Genomic DNA, 13,791 nt, shown 5'->3' on the forward strand with positions numbered 1-13,791 from the left:
AGCAGGAACTGCTGAGAAACCACATGTGTTGTGACTAGGGAAAAAAGTAAGCTGGCTTCAAAAGAAAGCTGATGCTACACAACTACCAAATGTTTTGATGTGTTCTCCAAATCCCTGTTTGAACTGAAAATTTTATTAGAACAAGTACATGAAAGCATCATAATCCTGGAGGTTTTCACTGTTGCTGGTAAAATATCTTGGGCTTTTTTTTTTTTGCAAAATTACTATTAGATTAGGTACAAAATAGAGTCTTTTCATTTGTTTCATGACATTAAAAAAAACTTCAACCTTTTTCCAAAGGCTTGTTTAGATAAAATAATGTAGTGCTGTAAGTGAGGATGCTGAGTTTTAATAGAAAACTGCTAACAACCTGAGGTACTTCTTGTTTGCCTCTCCAATCTAGATGGATATCCACTTTTGGACAGTTTATAGTCTTTCTGTACCACAAGATAAATTATGTTCAGGTTTTCTTCAAGAGAACCACAGTGCTAAAAAGATGTTATTTTGTGCTTTTGTCTTTAAAATCCAAAAATACTTTTTTTTTCCTTACTCACAAAAATCAAGGGCTGGTTAATCCTCTTCCCTCCATAATTCCATCCCTTCATTAGCATTAAAGGGGTTCTCTTTTCTACAACTCTGATGACAGCTTTGGTCTTTTTTTCAAAGGCTCTGGTTTTCTGTGTAATTAGTCTGTAATTTTGTGCTTGCATGGAGAATATATGTGATATTTTCAGGCTTGGCACTGTCTAAAACGAACAGCTGGTACTTGAGAAGAGAAGGAAGTACTCAGTTATGGCCATCCATAACAAACTTTTCTTTGGCATCCTAAAGGTATCAGGAACATTATCTCAATGGCAGTGTTTTGCAAAGGCAACGAAGGGCAGAAGCTGGCCTTCAAGGGCGCAGTGCCCATGTTTTTCATTCCCAAATTTCTAAATGTTAAGTGTGCTGCCAGTAGATATCACAAGAGAGGGTGGGAGTTGCTGCCTTTCCTTTCCAGGCAGCTTATTAGTAATACCTTGCAGCAATGCAAGACGCAGGCTGCCAGAAGTGCTGAGAACTGGAATACACTCAGCCACAGATGCTTCTTGCAAGGGGTTGCAGTTCCCAGTCCTGTGCTGTATCAGCCCACATTTTGAATGCGATTACATATAGGCATAATATACAATATAACAACAAAGCACATCCCTTGTTATAGTCCATGTTGTAGGGGTAAGAGGCATACAGAAATACATGCATTTCTTGGTACGCAAAAATGTTTTCTTCTGGAAGAGTATGGATATTACCACTTGTCATAGGGAGAGTGTATATCTATGTATATATAAAAGAAAGATCTTTTCCTACATTCTTTGAGAACGAATGCAGAAAAAAACCTTACTGCACAAATGTACATTTTGCACATGCCTTAGTGCACAAAGAACAGAATCGTGAGGACTATTAGCAATTTTTTTCAATTAAAATATAATATTATAAGACTGTAATAATAATATTATAACTATTAGTAATACTAACTTAGTTATATAGTTTTTTACACTCATTTATTCTAGAATAGAAGTAAGCTGGTTAAAAGTAATTACAAACCAAATCCCTAACCAAACAGCACCCCCACCAGCCAGTATTCAGAATTCTAGTAATTTTGCTGCTGTTCTTCTGACTTTGAATACTGCAGAATGTCCTTGCAGGATATAAAATTATTCTTTGTGAAGTTTTGGTAAAACATTCCATCTGAACGGCACCATTTGTTCCAGGTGGGGAGATTGGCCTGACTCCTGCAATTGAGATCTTAACTTTCATTGTCTCTGATGGTGAGGCTGGCCTAGATGTGAAAGGCTGCTGCTATGATGGACCTCTTCCTCCTCCAGTTCCGCTTCACGATCCTTTTCCAGCATATGACCTTAACATCACTGTACTTCCAGTGGACAACCAGCCTCCATCAATTGCAACTGGTGAAAGCTTCTTCTCACTATAGCATCATAATGTAGGCTATGCAGTACTGTAATGGCTAAAGACTCAGAGTTTTTTGTTTGTTTGTTTGCTTGCTTGCTTGCTTGTTTTTTTAGGATCAGAAAGAGCCAGCTGAGATCAGCACACAAAAGTTTTGGATCGGAATTTCCATCAATATTTTTTTCTTTTGCTGTTACAGTCCAACCACCAAATTCAGCTACAGGTGCAAGTATCACAAGCAGTTGCTTGTGGCTCTTCAGCTGCGTGTTTAAATCATGTGTTTAGAGATGAGGGTGCTCAGATCTGCTCCCCTCCATCTATACATGCCCATTGCTGCACATCTAAGCTATGTCTGAGTAAAAGCAATCAATATCTTGTCCCTGAACTGAACTTAGGTCCAGACAATTGTCAGGCTTATACAATGCAAAACTGTAAACATAAATACCTATCTACCTTTGCATGTGAAGTATACAACATAAATTTAGACTCTCGCCCTTATATGGAGAGAATCTTTTATTACCTATATGTAATACTGTTAGAGTATAAAGGCAAATCTAGGCTATACACGTAAGGAATCAAATTAATAGATGTGAAGCCACATTTTCCCTAGTACTCTTCAGGATCAAAAATACTCAGTTAAAATGCAAATACTGTTGATAACATACATTTAGTCCAATAATAGTCCATTGCGTGAAATTTCCATTGACTTCCTGGGCTTTGGATGAGGTCTGTTAGTACACATATTAACCGTATGCTTTCTGTATGCTATTCTTTTTCAATGTCATTTGTTTGTAAGCATCATGTATGTGTTATGTATCTCAGAGAATATTTAAGCATATGTACAAGTAGTTTTGTAATTTGCAGGCTCTCACCCAAGTAATGTTCTGGAAATGAAGCATTGTCCCAGCAGGGAAATTAAGCAGCGATGCATGAAAAATTGTTCATTATGAGCAATTCGTAACAGCTCTCATGTAATTAATGCTCTGACAAACAGAGGTAACAACTGATTTTTAGCAGCCCATAAACCATACCTAATAACTTCCCACTAAAATAATGTCATGATCCCCTTCCTCTCTACTTACATGATGACAAAAGTAGAGTTGATGATGTAAGCAGAGAAAATAAACCTAAACCCAAACCCCTTGGTAACTCACTATTTGTTGTCTTTTCCTCCTTCGTTATTATTTCCATTTTTGTTAACAAAAACAACAGTAAAATGAGCTAAATAAGGAATAATGCTTATCGTATTGTTTGTGTGCAGGTGCAAGGTTTGTGGTGGAGGAGGGCTCTTCAGCAGCCCTTACCACCAACCATTTGTTTGCCACTGACCCTGACACCACTGCAGATGACTTAGAGATTGTCTTGGTTTCTCCTCCCCAGTTTGGCTACATTGAAAATATACTGCCTTCCCCTGGCTTTGAGAAGAGCAACATTGGTATAAGTATAGGTAAGTCTTAATGGTGTATGGTAATCAAGCAGATGAAATACGGAGGTCTTTGCGGAGGGCTCTGGTGAAGTAGCTGCAGGTGTGCGCATGAATGTGGGCTTACTGAGGAAGGCAGGTGCAGGCAAATGAAGAGCAGTGGGACTGTGTGGGAGGAGTTCAAAGGGAGACTGCAGCTCTGCAAATGCGAAGAACTGGCACTTGAAGTAAACAAGCCAATCCCTTTATGCATTCCAGCTGCAATCTATTAGAAGTGGCCATATGAGGCATTAATCTGATCGCTCTGCCTCCCCCTTTACACTCCCAAACAAAGCTCCTGCACTTCCCTTCACCTTTACTTCTGTCAATTAAATGGTGTAGCTGAGAATTTGGAAAGCCTGGGTTGCATGTTAGTTTCCAAGGCAAAGTTACAAAAGTGATGGAGATGGTGGCTGACTTGGGTCTCTTCTCTTGGCCACCCTCAAAGACTGTAAGGCAGTTCCATCCTCAGCAGAAGAGATTGTGGCATGCTTTGTAATGCTACCAGCTTTTACCAGTGTCTCCAGCTGGACACCCAGAATTGCTGAGCCTTTTGGTCCCCATTTTCCAGTCTGCCAGTCAAATAACAATCAACGTAGTTCCTTAGACCTCAGATCTTTTCCTACCTATTATTTGGGTCTTTCTATATGGGCTCTATTCTGCAGATTGAACTGAGAAGTATGAAAATGCACAGTCCCACAAGGAGAAGGATGCATTTTTGGTTTTAGGGGAAGGGTGTGTGTTGTGCGGTAACATGTACAGTGTAACTGTTTCAGCCAGAAAATGACCTAGAAGTTACAAAATCCAAGTTATTTGTTCTTTGAAGAAAGACATAGTTTCATATTTTTTTACTATATGTAAGACCAAAAGGCAGGAAAAAATTGTGCTAACTCATCTTCTCCTTAAAATCTCTAGCTTCGTTTCAGCTGAAGCACCTGAAAACCCTGAGCATAAACTATGTGCAAGCCAGGCACGTGCGAATGGAGCCAACAGCAGATCGCTTTGTACTTTATGTCACTGATGGGCTGCATCGCTCATCAGAGACTCCATTTTTCGTGCTGATCAACCCAACCAATGATGAAGTCCCAGAATTCATAGCAAGGAATATTACCGTAAGGAAAGAATCAAAATGCCCGTTGTAGAATTATTTTATACCACAAAACACTCTTTAACATAAATAAGAAGATTGTTCTGACACCTGTTCCTTTGCATTTTTCCCTTACTTTGTGTAGTTCATCCTAGGTCAGGAAACAGCCCAGATAAATCTCATGTAAATCTGTAAAACAGAGCTTCAGTGGGACTGGAGCAGTGTGCAGCTCTGTTTGGTAATTTGCAGTTAAGTAAAAAAAAAGGCTCAAATCTTTAAACAAGTCACCTAGGGAGTAGAAGGACTTTATGCTTCTTCCAGTTTCTCAAGAGCTTTTATATTTTTTTGTAGAGTTTTTTAATTTTTTCCCAGCATAGCCTCTCCCCTCACTGAAGACTGCTTTTAATATAATTAATAATTCTGTGACCACCATGCTAGGGCAGTGTAAGCTTATCTTACTGTAAAGTAAAAAATGCAGGTATGTGCACAAATTTATATGCATCCATATTTGTATATATATATATGTAGTTAAAGGCTTTGCCCTCTGTGCATTCCCTAGCACTTAATATGAAGTTCACTTGCCTCACAGGTTTTCTATTAATTGGGGCAGGTACAAACTCTTTATCTCACCTTCTCTTTTCATCGCTGTAACCATTTACTACTCTGTGTCTCTTAAACTGGTTGAAATCAGTAGCTGGTTCAAAAGCTACTAGGAAAGTGGTGGAGGAAACAAAGAGATACACTCATACAGAAAAACACCCTACTTAGGGAACCCATGCTAAAATTCTACAATTTCTTTCTATGTACAAGAATTGGACATTTTTTTTCTTTCATGTTCAGGTTCAAGAGGGGGAGATGAAAGAGCTGGATCTCTCCGTTATCAATGCAGTTGATCTGGATGTGCCCCAAGACCGTTTGGTATTCAGGGTTGTGCAGAGGCCCTGGTATGGGTTCCTTATTAATGGAGTTCATGGCAATGATATTCTACACTACAAACAGCTAATTAACCATGACCACCACAGCCATGGGTTGCTTGTTCATGACTTTTCCATGGAGCTACTGAAGAACGGTAGGTGCAGCGTTCTTCTGACGTTGTTTTTTGATTCCTTTAATGAGGCAAGGTGGCACAGTAAGAAACCTTCACCACTTATCTATTTGCTTGCCTTATGTGTATTTCCAAGACAATGTTTAGGAATAGAAGTTAACCTATTTAATGCTGATGTTGTCTATTGATTTTAGGAACTATCAATAAAATCACCCTGAGAGATCTACATGTCAGAAAGGGTAATAAAATGACTAGAGAGGCCATCTGCCCTGAAAAAATAAAAGGAATATTGTAATACATCAGCAAATAGATTTCAAAATGTTTGACAACACCTGGAACAGAGACACTGATTTAAAAACACATTAACTGATATTGGGGTTAAATATTGCTCTAAATGATTCACAGAATCATAGAACAGTTTGGGTTGGAAGAGACCTTTATGGATCATCTAGTCCACCCCCCCTGCCATGGGCAGGGACATCTTTCACTACACCAGGTTGCTCAGAGCCCCGTCCAACCTGACCTTGAACACTTCCAGGGATGGGCCATCCACACCCGCTCTGGGCAACCTGTTCCAGTGTCTCACCACCCCTATTGTAAAACATTTTATCTTTATGACCAATGTACTCCTACCCTCTTTCAGTTTAAAACCCTTGCCCCTTGTCCTGTCACTACAGGCCTTGGTAAAAAGTCTCTCTCTGTCTTTCCTATAACCCTCCTTTATACATTGGCCACAATATATACCTTCATCATACCTTCATATACCTAACAGTAAAGGTATGATCTGGGGCTCTACAGCTTAGCCTGATCAGTTAGTATGCTTTGAACCAGCAAAGGTCCTTCAGGTATATGTAATGAAAAAGTGCATTTAACACTGCCAAGAATATGGTGGATTCTTCCAGACTGTGGCCATTTAGTGAAATATGGGATCTATCAATATAGAGGGATATGAATTCAATCCTGCCACTCAGGTTGCAGTTCAGCCCTCAAAACCTGAGGAAAGATTTTTCTTCTCTCTGCCAGTCTAATATGAACCTTCATAAATATCATGTCCCCACTCCAAATTCCTCAGCATTCCAAAATCCTGTTCTTGACTCTTCCAATTGTTTGACTTTTCTCTTTTCCTGTCCACAATGGTGACCGAGCCACCTCCATCCCAGGTCTTCTGATTGTTCACAGTCATAGCCACATGTCCAGCTGTCCTCCCCAAGGCTTGCTTAAGCTCCCTGAAGATTATTTAAGGCACAGAAAACTTGCCTGATAATCTCACCCTTTCTATGGTCCCTGTTAAAATGAATCAGAATGAGGAAAGGAGAACTAGTGTGCCTTTTTCAGGCTGACAGAGACCTTTTCGTGATGGGATTCACTCCTTACTTGGGTCAGGCTGGTGTCTTTGAGTCAATAGTATATTGTTAGATTAATGAACAGCAGCCCATCTTCTGGTAACTGAAACAAGCCTGCTGCGACCAGGGCATATGGGGAGGGGAGATGGAAGCAGAGTGAAATGATGTGAGAGATTTTGCAGAAGTTAGATTTGTTCTTTCAATTTTTCTCTCTCTCCCTCTCCCTCTCCCTCTCTCTTCTTTTTCTTCCCCCTGCCCCCTGCTTAGGAATGAAGCTGATGTACATGCATGACAATTCGGAAAACCTCACTGACAGCTTCAAAATCCAGCTATCAGATGGAAAACATAAAGTCCTCAGAACCATTTCAGTAAAGGTCATTCCAGTTAATGATGAGAAACCGGTGCTGAGCAAGTAAGCCACGTGTTCCTGTCTCTGGGAGAGTGATAAGTTCAGAAAAAATGATCCAAAACTGATCAAAATAGCAGATCGGTGACCGATGGGGAGAGGATGCCGTAACTAGTCACAGACTAATGTCAATAGACAGGTTTCCATGTGGAACTCTATCAGCTTGTTTAACAAAAACATTTTTAGTGAAAGAAGGGCATGCTTAAATGTTGCTCGATATTAGAAGAATAGAGGAAAAAAAAGGGGGGGGGGAACATGCTTGTTTTGTCTTTCACAACTTCCTTCGTAAGGTGTTTGCCAGACAGCCACTGACCACCATGGTATTGACTGCAGTTGCTTTGCTTTCCCCTTCCCCAGGGCAACCGCCTGTCTGTAACACCTTCCTGAAAGTAGCTCTACATTTTGGCATGAGACAGTCCATAAAGTTGGTCCCTCCTTGCCTCATGGAGGAAAGCCTTTCATCTTAATGATTCTCTTTTCTATTATAAAACTCTGTTGTTCAGCCATAATTCAACTTCTGAAAAGGCACACACTAACTTTCCTTACAGTTCAAAACTGGGAGTCATGAATGAATTAGATGTGGTCAGAAATTGCCTGGCAGACCATTTGCAGATAGGCAGCTGTCTGCAAGAGAGACGAACCTCCCGGACATTTTAACAAGAAGCTTGTCCCTTGGGATCCCCATTTTTTAGCTGACAACCTGCCACAGAGCATCAGGGCCTCCATCCTCCTGTCTGCTTTCCAGTCCCAGGCAGGCAGATGGGGAGCTGGGGGCCTGAAGGCTTTGGGATATAGCTCCGAAGTCTGCATTTTGGAAATGATTCGCAGCCTTTTAAAGCAGGCTGCCACTAAAGTGGGAATTTCTGATCCCTCAGGATATTTGACCTACCTTCAGATCAGACCTACATTTCCTGTTGCAGAGGATTTTGAATGTTCTGTTTACCGTACAGTTTCCTGCATTAACAAATGTTATTATTATAGTTGAAAGATTATCAAGTACCACATAACACTATCAAGAGAGAAAGTCCATTTCTAGTTACAATAAAGGGTACAGGTAATTACTGATAATAGCCTATGTGTTCCTCACATGGTAAAGATTGATATGTCATTTTCCTCTCTGAAAGAAAGTGATGGAGTGCATGAAGTCCAGTGTTTTTTAGCTTTGCCCACCCAGATGGATTCAGAAACTGTCTCTGTCTCGTCCGGTGATGTTAGATCTCACCATTTGCCATTCCTGTGGTGAACAGTAGCACAGTGATTCATCTACTTGCAAAATAGGTATTTCATTATAAGAAGTTACTGCTTCTTGCCTGTTCCTCTTCCACTGAGATGCAGTAAGCTGCCAGTGGTTAAGCAGTAGTGCTTTAAAGAAACATGTTCAGTTTGGCATTGAAGTGGTTCAGCTGCCACTAGGCCACCACATCTCTGCTGTGGGGTAGGAGTTCCCTTACGCCACCACAGTGTTTTACAGGTGAACATCTGACAATACCTGTAAGCTTTTTCTCACCTTTTGATCTGGCGGCACCTTTCCACCCCAGGGAGTTTCAGGTCTCATCTCCATCAGCTATGGTCAACAGACTGAAGAATCTGGGATGGGATGTTTTTGGCTGGCAAACAGTGGCTCTTATGCACAGTGATTGCCAAAAACTCAATCTGTCACCCCTTGGATTGCATCCTGTAGCAAGGAGTGCCCTTGGGGAATGTAAGGCCCTCACACATTCCCCTTGAAAGCTTCTTCTCCAGATGAGACATGTGGGTGCTAGAATGACTTAACCAACTAACTGCTACACAGAAAAATAAGTTGGGATTAGACAGCATTCAGGGTGTAGCTAAAAGTGTTTATCTTCATTTATTTTTTGTTTGAATCTTCTCTTCCTGGATCATACAGTCTTTGGGTCAGATACCTGGTCTTTCTGTTTGCATAGTCCCAGCATGTTTATTGCTGGCATGAGCAAATCATTAGGGTTGCTTGATCTGTCATGAAGACAAGTTGATGTACTTTGTCATATGCCTCCATTTTCTTTGCTTCTCATGTGCCAAACATGAAATTTCTGTGCCTCATATCCATATCAGTTTTAACATGAAACTTCAGGAAAAGAAAAAAATCTCGACTCTTTCTGAGAATAATAAATGTGTTTTCCAAAATCACTAAATAATTGTGACAATTTCTTTTTTGGAAATCTCAGTTGTCACTCTGCTTTGGAGCAGGCACTTGCAGCTTGGCAGAGGAAAGGGCTGTTATATGAAGAATGTTTCTTCAGCAATTCTTGTAAAAAATCTATCTGTACTTGGCCTTTGAAATAGCATAGTTTGCACATGTTTAGTTGCATCCAGCTGGAGCTTAGCTGCCCAAATGCCTAAGGAGTCTATCCTTTTCCAACCTGTTCCATGGCCCTTGGGCAGATTAGCTTGAGGGGGTCCCATCCCTGGGGTGATTGAATATGCCGAATCCCCTCCAACCTGCTTGAAACTTTTGTATAATCTAATAATACTGTTTGGGTGACATATTGCAAAGGTAAGGAATCTAGCAGCAAGATGATAAAGCCAGGTGTGCAGAGGCAAACTGGAGGATGGTTACTAGCTGAGAATGGAAACAGGAGACACAATCATGCTGGAGCAAGACCCTGCATAAATTTCAAACTATGTGGGATATTTTTCCCCAGAGCTGCTTCAAATTTTGTTTGTGGCTAGTGATGGCTACTTCTGCCAAGGAACAGGTTGTCTTAACCTACTTTTCTGAATCAAGAACCCAGGAAAATTCTGCAACACAGAGAAGAAGCCAGTTAGGTCTTTGTAGTGTCTGTTAAAGATTAATGCGAGCAGTGACAAACTAGTCATTTGAAAGACAGCCTTTTCCCTAATGAACAATCAGTTCATTAAATCCAGTATTGCTACAGTCTATAGTAGCAGTGACATGTAATACAGACTATTTGTTTACATTCTCCTCTTATAAATTGTATGAAGGTAAGTGGAATAGGGCCCAGGGGAAGAAGACAGACAGGGTAAATCCCAGGTTGTTGTAGGTATCTGTTTTGTTGTTTTTCACCATTGTAAGGAGAAGCTGGTCTACCCTGTTTGCTTTTTTCCTGTTTTGTATGCAAATAGGCACCCTCCTTCCGTTCTTTCTGCAGTTGTCATTTCTGTCAGCGTCTGGGTAATCCATATTCCTGGCAGAGAAATGATGTGTTGGAAAGGTTACTTTTCTTTTATTGCATCAATACATGACTTTTAATTTTTGCAGAAAGGATGATATAGAGGTGAACATGGGTGAAACTCGAATCATTTCTAGTGCTGTTCTGTCCGCGGAAGATAAAGATACCCCCAGGGATGGAATTTACTACTTATTTGAAAGACTTCCAGAAAACGGTCAGCTTCAGCTCAAGGTTAGTCTTTGTACTTCAACAGAAAGCAGGCATGCAAAGAACTGTCTCTTTTTAGGGTAGAATGAAGTTCATTTTCCTTTTCTCCTGAATGTCTGTCATCTTTTGAAGCACACGGCCGTGGCCAGTTTGATTGTTGAAAGAGGGTTTGAGCCAAAGAATTGTGCTGTCCCAGAGGCTTTGACACTGGAGGCCAGATCCCCAACAGGAGGAGAGGGAAGGTGAAAAGCATGGAAGATCATCTGAGATGACCATGGAGAGAGATGCTGGGAGAATCAGCCCATGGAGGGGGAAAACCAAGTGTCAAAGATGGGACGGGGTGGGAAGGAAGTCCTTGATAAAAAAAAGTGACAAGCAAGCCATTACTTCAGTTACTTCGGGGTTCAGAAAGAATGGAAGGAGATGTGGGTGAAAGAGTGAGTAATACATCAGGAGTTAGAAGAAAAGTATGGGAAGGGAAGAAGGGAAGGGAAAAAAGGAAGAAGATGGAAAGATAGCAAGAGGAAAGGCAGAAAATAAGATTAGAAATGGAAGGAAAGATGACTGTCTATTGACCAAAGATCAGCCACAGGAACAAAGATAGAAAAAATGCCTCTTTTTAATTGCATGCTTATATAATATATATAAAAAAATCAGTTTCTAAGACTGTGAGCCTGGAAAGTATTTTGATGCTGGATTCCTGCCACAATCTGTGGATCATGTGAGACTTGTGAATTAAAGGGGTCCCACACTCTGGGGTGAGAGACAGCTACTGGCTGGAGTCTGACAGCTTGAACATATAGGGTACCTGCGTGTATTTGAGCTCTCTGTCCTTGATAACCTTTGCTCCAAAGCTAGCGACACTGTTACTGCAGGGTAAATGACAAATACACAGATCAGTCCAATATAGGGTGCTATGCTATCTTCAGGAAAAGCAGGAGATCTTACTGGGCAATTAATATTTTTCCACCAGAGGCCCTATGGGGCTCTAAATTTCTGTGCTTCCCTGAAATTCCCCGTAGGTTCATTTCTGATATCCCTTTAGTCATGGCTTCAGATAGAACCAAGAACACCTTTGTGAAATTAAGAAATAGAAAACATAAGCTGGTTCAGGAAACATTTCATTTTCATCTTGTTGATGTCTCATTGAGAACTATGCAGAAATGTATTTCCTGGAGTAAAAGTGGCTAACCTCTATTTACTCCATTTTATTTGTGGTCACTGTATCTTCTCCAGCCTTAGAGCTGCTTGGGAACAACTCCGGCTATTTACTGCCATTCAAAACATACTATGAGGCAAGAGTCTATAGCTTAGAAAGGAAGCCAGGTAGCTGCCACTAACAGTCTGCGTAACTGCAAAGAAAAGCAATTAACTGGGGAGGATGCATGGGAGACTATCTGCTTAACGAAGGATGTTTATTCTTTCTAGGTAGGCCAAGACTGGATGACTCTCCAAACTGGAATGAAGTGCACTCAGGAAGAACTGGATATGAACCTTGTGAGATATGTACATACAGGAGCTATAGGGTCCAAGAACCAAGACAGCTTCACATTTTATCTGTGGGATGGGTACAACAGATCCCCAGCTGTGGACTTCTGCATAAATATCAAGGGCACAGAAAAGGGTAAAGATCTGGCTTGAGGCTTTACAGTGTCTGTTTCTGAAACAAAGATGATCTAAGTGTGTGTCCTGATCCTTCCCTGAGCAAGTCTCCCTGAAGATCCCAAAAGTCTGTCTGATTGGATTTCACTGCTGGCCAGAGCCCTGATGTTCCCGATGATAAAGAAGTGGTCCTGGGATTTGAGAAGGCTTTGCCTAAGGCAATGTGCTGCACCTTGCCTCCCAGGTCACCCAGCCTCTTTTCAAATAGAGTTGAAAATATCCTTCTGAAACTAGCTTTATGCCTGAGTAAATCAAAGCACAGAAAAATGGCAAGAATGTAATACGACAGGCAAAACACTGTTCAAGAACAGCTCTGTCTCCCAAGTTTATGCTCTAGTCTTACAACCTCTCTTCCTTTATTGCATCCCTATTAGAAACCTAAATTAGACCAAGTTAACCTGGCACTGCTAAGATTACAAGAAGAGTTCAGCGAGGTTGTGCTCTCTCCATCCTTGGCAGTTTTCAAACACCGATGGGACAAAGCCCTGAGCAAACTGGTTATGGCTGATCTCATGGCTGACCTTGCTTTGAGCAGAAGGTTGGACCAGAGACGTGCTAAAGTCCCTTCCAGTCCAAATTTCCCTATAATCCTACAGTCATATGGTTTTTCTACTGGTGATGGCTTGCACGTGGCTAAATAATGCGTAAGAGATCAACGTACAATTCTATGTGACTATTTCAGTGTTGTTTTGTCTATCCTGCAGGAGACATTGCTGTTTTCATAAAACCCCTTAGAGTGCCAAAAGGGGATCAGGGCTACATTACAACTGATGTCCTCCTTGCACTGGACGGTACTGACAAGCTGGAGGAGCTCCTCTATGTCATAACCTCCCCGCCCCAGTATGGACAAATAGAGTATGTCGGTTCTCCTGGCATCCCCATTACCAGCTTCAGTCAAATGGATGTAACAAGGCAGATAGTCTGCTATGTTCACAACATGAAGGCAGCTGTTCCTGAAGATACATTCAGGTAAGGCATAACACCCCTCCCCCAAACTTTTCGCCTTGGATTTCTTGGGTATTTAAAAAAATCCATAATACAAAACAAACACAACACCCACCCCTACCCCCCAAACTAATTATTAAAAAGAGGTGGAAGCTGTGTGGGAATTCTCAATATTTCTATAGCAAATATGTTTTTACTATAATGCACATTCTTGTGACTGCTGTGGTAATAAATGCATTTTCTAATTGATGCTGAAATTGTAACCAGAGCCACATTCACTCAATGATATTAGCTTCAATATTAGTATAACACCCAAACATACACAGCTGTTAAGATTTAAATGGGGGAGAAGGACTAAGAACATGCTTTGTGGAATTTTCCTTTGGTTTCTTGCTACAGCAATACCATCCAGGTATTAAATAACTTCTTTCTTGTCTATTTTTCTTTATCATATTCATTTGGTTCCAGGCTTTTTGAATCCATTTCTTGAACATACTGAAAACCAGTCCACTATCTATTCTGACACTACAATAGCTCA

The 13,791-nt window shown here is 40.9% G+C and overlaps 1 protein-coding gene across 2 annotated transcripts in view; it reads left to right on the plus strand.

The window, feature by feature from the left end:
• FREM1 (FRAS1 related extracellular matrix 1) overlaps positions 1 to 13,791 on the plus strand; it is a 64,788-nt gene that overhangs the window by 25,168 nt on the left and 25,829 nt on the right. For both annotated transcript variants that reach the window (XM_035895575.1, XM_035895576.1), the window contains exons 16-23: positions 1,749 to 1,946; positions 3,206 to 3,391; positions 4,322 to 4,518; positions 5,334 to 5,562; positions 7,149 to 7,293; positions 10,529 to 10,670; positions 12,075 to 12,270; positions 13,013 to 13,277. In XM_035895575.1, coding sequence (XP_035751468.1) covers positions 1,749 to 1,946; positions 3,206 to 3,391; positions 4,322 to 4,518; positions 5,334 to 5,562; positions 7,149 to 7,293; positions 10,529 to 10,670; positions 12,075 to 12,270; positions 13,013 to 13,277 — 1,558 coding nt within the window. The remainder of the gene's footprint in view (positions 1 to 1,748; positions 1,947 to 3,205; positions 3,392 to 4,321; positions 4,519 to 5,333; positions 5,563 to 7,148; positions 7,294 to 10,528; positions 10,671 to 12,074; positions 12,271 to 13,012; positions 13,278 to 13,791) is intronic.

The sequence above is a fragment of the Egretta garzetta genome, unplaced genomic scaffold, assembly GCF_000687185.1.
Source record: "Egretta garzetta isolate BGI_Z169 unplaced genomic scaffold, ASM68718v1 scaffold175, whole genome shotgun sequence".
Lineage (NCBI taxonomy): Eukaryota > Metazoa > Chordata > Aves > Pelecaniformes > Ardeidae > Egretta > Egretta garzetta.